General features: G+C 34.8%; 1 protein-coding gene across 1 annotated transcript; it reads right to left on the minus strand.

The window, feature by feature from the left end:
- Positions 1-295: 295 nt before the first annotated feature.
- On the minus strand, positions 296-5,425 carry LOC108461100 (uncharacterized). Its single transcript, XM_017760796.2, has 7 exons — positions 4,206-5,425; positions 3,125-3,361; positions 2,313-2,402; positions 1,786-1,935; positions 1,505-1,629; positions 861-990; positions 296-583 (listed from the first exon to the last, which is right to left on the minus strand). The coding sequence occupies exons 1-7, from the start codon at positions 4,752-4,754 to the stop codon at positions 458-460; spliced, it is 1,407 nt and encodes a 468-aa protein (XP_017616285.1). The 5' UTR covers positions 4,755-5,425; the 3' UTR covers positions 296-457.
- Between the last annotated feature and the right edge of the window lie 2,149 nt (positions 5,426-7,574).

Here is a 7,574-nt window from a genome sequence, read left to right on the forward strand (position 1 = left end):
TGACGTGTGAAAATTCTGTCAATATAAACTTGATTTCTTAATAAGGTTTTCGACTCTTAATTTGGATAATTAGAGTTCAAATCCAACAATCTTAAACACCAAAAACGTAGTGAAAATTCGTTCTTATAGAGGACCTTCCTGATCCAACCACAAAGTACAAACTAAACATTTTCCTTTTTCAAGTTAATGTCCCACATGCACAGCACTTAGGACTTTTAAGGAAAAGAAAAAATAAACCAAAATTTAACCTGATATTTATAGAACAAGAATCAGCAGGAAGAAGTAAAACGTAGAATTTGAAACCAAAAGAAAAAAGAGCGATGAATATCCAAACTTGGATCAGAAATTAGTGTAGTTAAGAGAGGTAACATCGTGGTATTCACATGTGATATCATTTGTCTACGTGCATGACACTTTATATATACACTTCTACACCATGCTTTGGGTGTCAAACTTATCAAAATTCAATTACGTTGTTTATCTGAAGAGAAAAGGATGGACGTCCCACACTGGACAGCGGCGTGTCAACTCTTACTACTATCCCCGAGTTCCCAACATTTCCGTTCCACTTGGAACGCCCAAGCTGTGTAATTGGTAAACACAACAGAAGCATGAGCTATAAAAAACATGAATATGAGCATCCAAGCAATTCATCTTCAATGAAGATGCAAGTGCAAGCAAATGGGAAAAAGAACTCGATGGCACAATGGAATAACATCATCATCGAGAGGAAAAGTTGAGAAAAGGGTCAAAGCTCAAAAATTCCAGAAGCTGATATTTCACAATTTTTGCAAATGCAAACAAACAAGTTTTATAGATGAAATAAGCTTTAAAAGAAGATCCGGATTGTAATAACTTACTGATATTGATGCAAATGCAGCAGGATGTGCCACCAAAGAACAGCCGCATATCAGATTGAGATTATCCTTCACTGTGTGAATAACTTCTGCTCGCAACCCCGGATTACTTCCACCGAATGTTGGACACAAGCTGATCATCGATGTAGGAAACAATTTAGTAAAGACCTTGAAGGATGTAACACATACAAACAACTATCACATGATAACCAGAAGAAATATATAAATAAAGTGAAACAAAGGGAAAAAGGAACCATACAGGAAGAGCAAAGTCTGTGCAGAAGCAATATGAAACAACTTGTTAAATGACCCAACTGAAATTTGTTTTTCCACAAACAGAAGTTCAAGTCTCAAGTATTTTACCAATGATTACACGAAATGCAAGACAAAAACTATAATTTATGGACCTTGAAAAGTTGTCATGTTGAATACTTAAGAAGGTGGAATTCATATGTATGAAAATCATGCAATTCAGGTTCAATTTACAAGAAATTCATGCAATTTGTAAGAAGGCTTAATGAAGATCTTGAAAGGCAGTGTATGAAAGGTAATAAAACTCCTCAACATGAATTGTAAGTGCAGGCAAGGAGACATAGATTTACGAACTCTAAACCGTTGCAAATGAACACAAATAAGGAGAATCTCACCTAAATTGAATGGATGGCTTCATCATGAGCCCAGACCGCTTCCAAGCCAAGGCTTGTGAAAGACCCAGTGCAAATGAATTGTCAGGCCATAGAACCATTGGTGTGATACGAGTTCCCCATTTATTCTGATGAAATATCCGAACAAAAAGTTTCAGCACTCTTACAGAAGGCACCCCAAAATAGAATGGTGAATCCTTACGCCAAAGTTGTTTCAGAAAAACTAAATAACTACAACTTCTGATGCCTGTCATGTTGGCAGGCAGTAAGAGCTCAAGACTGACCTTGCATGAGAAACTATATCTCATTTCCCCTGGATATTGGCCCTGAGCCTGAAGAAGGCCCCCACAAAGAGGAAGGAAAGCACTTGTTGTCAGCCCCTCACCAGATACGTAGGTCAACTGTCCATTTGGAAATTGCAAATCTACAAACGACTGAATAAAAGAAAGGAGAGTAAACATGGCAAAGAGATTGTCTATGTCAGAAAATCAACTCAAGCAGATAAAACTTTCTTGAATATTTAGTGCAGAAAGCTAAGAAGTCAGGAGGATTGTCTCAGCTATCACCACAGTCCATTACTTACTATGAAGGTTGTTTCTAGGAAGATGATAAAAGTACAAACCGCTGTTCTTAAGTGTGCAGTAAAACAGAAAAATTAGGTTTCTCCACTATTATAGATAATAGTTATCTTAGAAACAAGAAAGGTGGAAATTTAGAATATTTTAATTCCAGTAACTAATATTTTGGAAACTCAGTCTGTTGAAACAGAAGCATAAACACTTAGAAAGTGATGTAAATGCTGCCAACTTACACATGCTAAAGGATTAAGACAGAGCATCGACATTAATAGCCACCTCCTATGCTTTGACCATACTGCAGGACAAAGAGAATGCATTCCATTCTGAAACCAAATAGATTATAATCAAATAAGAACTGACAAGAAAAGATAACAATTAGCAAAATATCCAAACATGACGTTCAAGCCATATTATTTGCTTTCACGTTTCAATATAAGCACTACTATGTAAAATTATTAGGTGCCTCTTATCGAGCAAAAGTAAATTAAATTGATCCAGACACTTAAAACTTGGAGAAAAGAACGTAAAAACTATCAATGTTATAGAATTAAAACTAAAACTTGAAATATTTTTATCCTAACTTAAGCAACACTTGCTTGAGCTTGAAATTTAGTCATATAAAAATAGTTAAGCAGATTAAATGAGCTCAGAAAAAAATCCAAGATTGGGTGAAAAAGAAATTAAAGGACTACTCTGGAGACTCGCAAAGAAATGTGTTTACTGTTTCATGTTTTTTACCATAAAACTAGACCAAACATGAACTACAGCGGAGATCAAAGGACATACAGAGAAGACGAGAGGGGAAAAGGAGAGAGTTGAAATAATTTCATCCCATATTTGCTTGATTCAGAAGAAATTCGCATCATCAAGCAATAGATCAGATAACCTTAATACTACCACATTAAGCACAAACTGTTGACATTTTTGTGCCAAAGACACTGCAAAATTAAGTTTCACAGAACATAAATGCAATTCACAGGGTAGTCCAATTTCCTTTGTCAAAAAATGTACTAGTACCAACTGTTCTCTGAAACGATTAGCATACCTTCCTATCATAACCATACCAAAGCAAATGTTGCTTTGATAGATGAACTGGTAAAAGAAGTGTTGTATCTCGTACAAAGAGCACTGGTCCAAGCTGGATAAGAAATAAAGAGTTATCATTCCTTGATGTGGAATTGGCATTTGATGCCTCTACTCTCCATAGGTCTCCCCTTGCAACCAAAGAACTTTCTAAATCTCGTGTTCTACTCTCAAATGTTGAGGTAATATTTATAATTCCCTGAAGCCAACCAAAGATTAACAATGAGAAAACAAAACAATTAAGACATACATGCAATAGTAGTAGTAAAAAAAATGTAAAGTGTGAGGAAATCAACCAATTCAAAACCACACATAAATTCCACATTCATTTCACAATATGGAAACAAAAGGAACCCTATCACTTCTATTCATATGAAGGGAAAAAAAACAGATAATATTCATAACATATAGTAGCTACATTAGGCCAAACACATGCCTCTATAGAAAGTATATACTGCTAGCTTAAAACTTGAAAAAGACCTATCCTAGCTAATGGCAAGCCCAAGATATGTATTTGTTCCTACCTGTCTTAGAAATAATTAATAAAGGTGTGTGCACAACAAAATTAGATGCATATCATATTTCAGCATGAACAGAAATATAAAACTAACTACCACTCTCCCATCAGTTAGGTCAAACAGGTAATATTCATGCATATAGTAGCTAACACTTAGGCCAAACAGATGCCTCTATAGAAAGTACTTACTGTTAACTTCGAACTTGAAAAAGAATTATCAGAGGTAATGGCAATTATATTTCACCATGAACAGAAATATAATACTAACTACTACTCTCCCATCAGTTTTAAACCTTCTGGCTGTAAAGGAAAATCCTCGAGAACAAGTTAACCTATGCATCAATTAAGTAAAATAGACAACCCCATTTCCATTTACTAAACTTATTACTTATGACAATTTAGGATTGAAATTGCTTCTTACGTATCGGCACTTGCCGCAATTAGTAAATCAATCTTATAAGCTAAACAGTAATTTCTCAAGAATTTAGCACAAACAAAGTTCATAAATTCAAGTACCAAGCTTTACCTGTGGTCTCCCAAGTAGTCCAGCAGACTTCAAATTAAACCCTGGAATCTCCTCATCTCCCACTCCCTCCGAATGACTCTCATTACCCACAAACCCAAAATCCTTTGAATCCAAAAATCCTACCAAACCCTCCATATCATTAACACCCACCTCAGCCTTCTGCCCTTTCACACTCATATCACCTCTAACCGACACAACTGCACTCTCCTCAGCTCGAAGCGGGATCGGTAACCTCCGAAAGAATTGTTGCACCAACCCGTTTAAGCCAGCACCAAAGTCCGCCCCGACTTGGCCAATCCTGTTCCCGATATCTCCGATGTCAAAAATAGCAGAATTATCAATGGGAAGACCAAAATCCTTGTTACCAAAGGATTGGGATGGGAACTCGAGGTCAAAAAGCTTGGATTTTGGAGGATTTGGCCATGGAAACGAAGGTGGGATCATGTGGGATTGGATTAAACAAGTAAAACCTTGAGCTAGCCGATCGGCAAGGTCCTGGCCATGGCGTTGGACCTCTTCCCAGGCTTCAAATGACCTTTCAACGGACATTGAAGCAGCCAATCTAAAAATTCATAAGAAATCTAAATTGGGGTCTTTGGCTTTTGTAGGGACTAATTGATGGGCAGGAAATCAAATAAATCCGTTTTTTAGGGTAAACAAATGAGTTCCCCCAAATTTCAAAAAGAAAAAAAATTCAAAGCTTCAAAGGAAAATCAAACTTTCAAATCAACCCAGATAATTAAAAATCTTCAATTTAAAAGCATTTTTAAACTTAAAGAAGGCAATGGATTTATTATTCAGACTCTAAGATTTCGATTTTATTTTTGTTGTTGAAATATATATATATGATTGTGAGTATATTTGTCCAAAAGGAATCCGCGAAATTTGTACTGTCTGAGTTTCAAAAAGAGTAAAATTAGGGTTCTAAACTTGATGGGCTTGAGAGGAAATAAAAGGTTTTTCTTTCTAATTTTGAAATTGAAGAAAGAATCTAAAGAATTCGGCAGAATCAAATGAAAAATAGAGTGTAAAGAAGAGAAGAACAGGAAAAAGGTGGGGTTTCCATATTTTAAAATAAAATTTAAAATAAGTTCAAAGCTTTGAGACTGTTGAGGGAGATGAACGTGTGGCTATTGAGATAGAGAGTTTTTTTCTTATTTCTTTATTCGATATTGATATCCACCAAATCCGTGTCTTAAAGAAATTATTTCTGGGTACAATTAATCATAAGAATACAAACACATGGTATAGTACAAACATAGAACACTACAAATTGATCTATAAATCTGTGTGTAAAATAATCTCACAAAACATGAACAAATAAATTGACTGTAACCACTAACAAAATTTAAAAATAAAAAATAAAAATTATTACCTTAATTAAATCAATGAAACTTGTACCTTATCCTATCATCATCATCATCATCATTATTAGATTAACTTAACGATGACCAAGAGCCCAAGTCTTTCATGACATATCCTCCTCATCATTTCATATTTCAATTTTACAAATATTATCACTGTGCTTGACCATGATAAGGACCACTGAGAATAGTTTCGCTAGATCTGGTAGCATTCTTACCTTAGCAAATTACATATATATGCTAGAATGAGATCAGAAACTAAAAACTAAAATATCACTGCTTTTAGAGAAAATATAGTGAACAAAACAAAAATCACAATATTGTAGATTGAAATAAAAAAATCATAAAATATTGTTGAAGAAGTTGCAACTAATGACCAACACGAAGGACAAACCAACAAAGTAAAGATTTGATTTAAAAAACTTGAGCAACTGAGGTTTTTATCCTATGAAAAGATATATATTGATATTTAGACATTTAAAACAATGGTTAGTCTGCGAGTTCAATTAAGTGTTAAAGTATATATATTTATTTTGGGTTAAACTATAATTAGCCCCTAAATCTGTACCAAAACATCACTTTGTGAATTTTCTCTTCCTTCTATCTAGACATCTCATTTTCTTCTTTCTTTCAAATCATTTGGGTTTGGCTCAACTATGAGTGGACGTCAGACTGGCTTTGCTTACATCTACAACCACCGTCCATTTTTGGCATAGTAACTCTAGGCCTCATTATTTTCCCGTTCCCAGCCATAATACGTTGACAAGAGGTTGAGCTTAGGATCTCCATGGTTTTGCCTACTTTGCTATTGTCCATCACTCCGGCAACTAGTGAGACTCCACTCTAGGTCGTTTTATTTTTCTTTCTGCTTTGCAAAGCTTTTATCTTGTCTATTGTGACGCTGACATCTCCCTGAAGTTTTGGCTAATCATGTTCCTTGATGGCTGATGGTGTCATCGCATCAGGGTTTCCTCTATTGGTTGTTATGGTTGATTACTGAAGGCTTTTTTCGACCTTGGTTCGATTATCATCAACGTTGCGGCAATTTTAACGTCTTTCTTACCCTGGGATTCATGTTCACTTGGCCCATCAAAGGCAAGCTTATTGTTAAGGCTAGTGTTACGACTTCTCGACAATTTTATGATGCTTGCTCCCCTACTCATCTGTGTACGGGGAGACGGCGATGCTATTAATATCTAGGGTTTCTATAGGGCTTATACATTTTGGGCTTAGGCTTTGGGCTTGATTTGTTGTATCTTATGGGCTTTTAGGTCCATGATAGTTGTATTGGCCTTTTTTATGAATAAAAATCCCATTTATTTCGAAACCCGATTTTGTTAAAAGACTGACATGGCACGCTCTCAAATGTGCCATGTGGTTTAATTCCTTTTTTGAAATAAATTCAATATTTTTCCTTTTTTGAATTTATTTCACACAAAAAAGTGCGACGTGGTATGTTGGGAGCGTGTCACGTCATTTTTTTAATGTAACTAAGCATTGGAATAATAGGTATAACATTTTGAAACTTTAGGTATCAAAGTGTTAATTGGGTACAACTTTTGGGGCTAATTTGTTTTTGAACAAACTATTCATAAAATATTCAATTCAAACAAATTTTAAAAGATAATTTTTCAAAAATAAACAATTAGCTATAAGAGTACCTTTACATCGTGCCACACGTTTCGTATATCATGCAATCATATCATTCGATACACGAAATCAATAAAAAATCATGAAAAACAGTATGTTTATACATAGTTTCTCCAACAAACACATTACCTAATCAACTATTAATGATACCTTTTTTTAGAAAATCTCCCACATCATCACAATTCAACTAGTTGCAGATAATAATATATGTCTCGCCTAAAAAGCATAATCTCTCGAAGGAAAATATTGAGTCAAATAATTAACTTCCTCCAAAATATGCTCCCACTTAATCATTAATAATTCATAATCTCTAAAGGAAAACTTCAAATCAAACAGTTGACTTCCTCATATTTAT

Source organism: Gossypium arboreum, chromosome 13 (genome assembly GCF_025698485.1).
Source record: "Gossypium arboreum isolate Shixiya-1 chromosome 13, ASM2569848v2, whole genome shotgun sequence".
Taxonomy (NCBI): Eukaryota; Viridiplantae; Streptophyta; class Magnoliopsida; order Malvales; family Malvaceae; genus Gossypium; species Gossypium arboreum.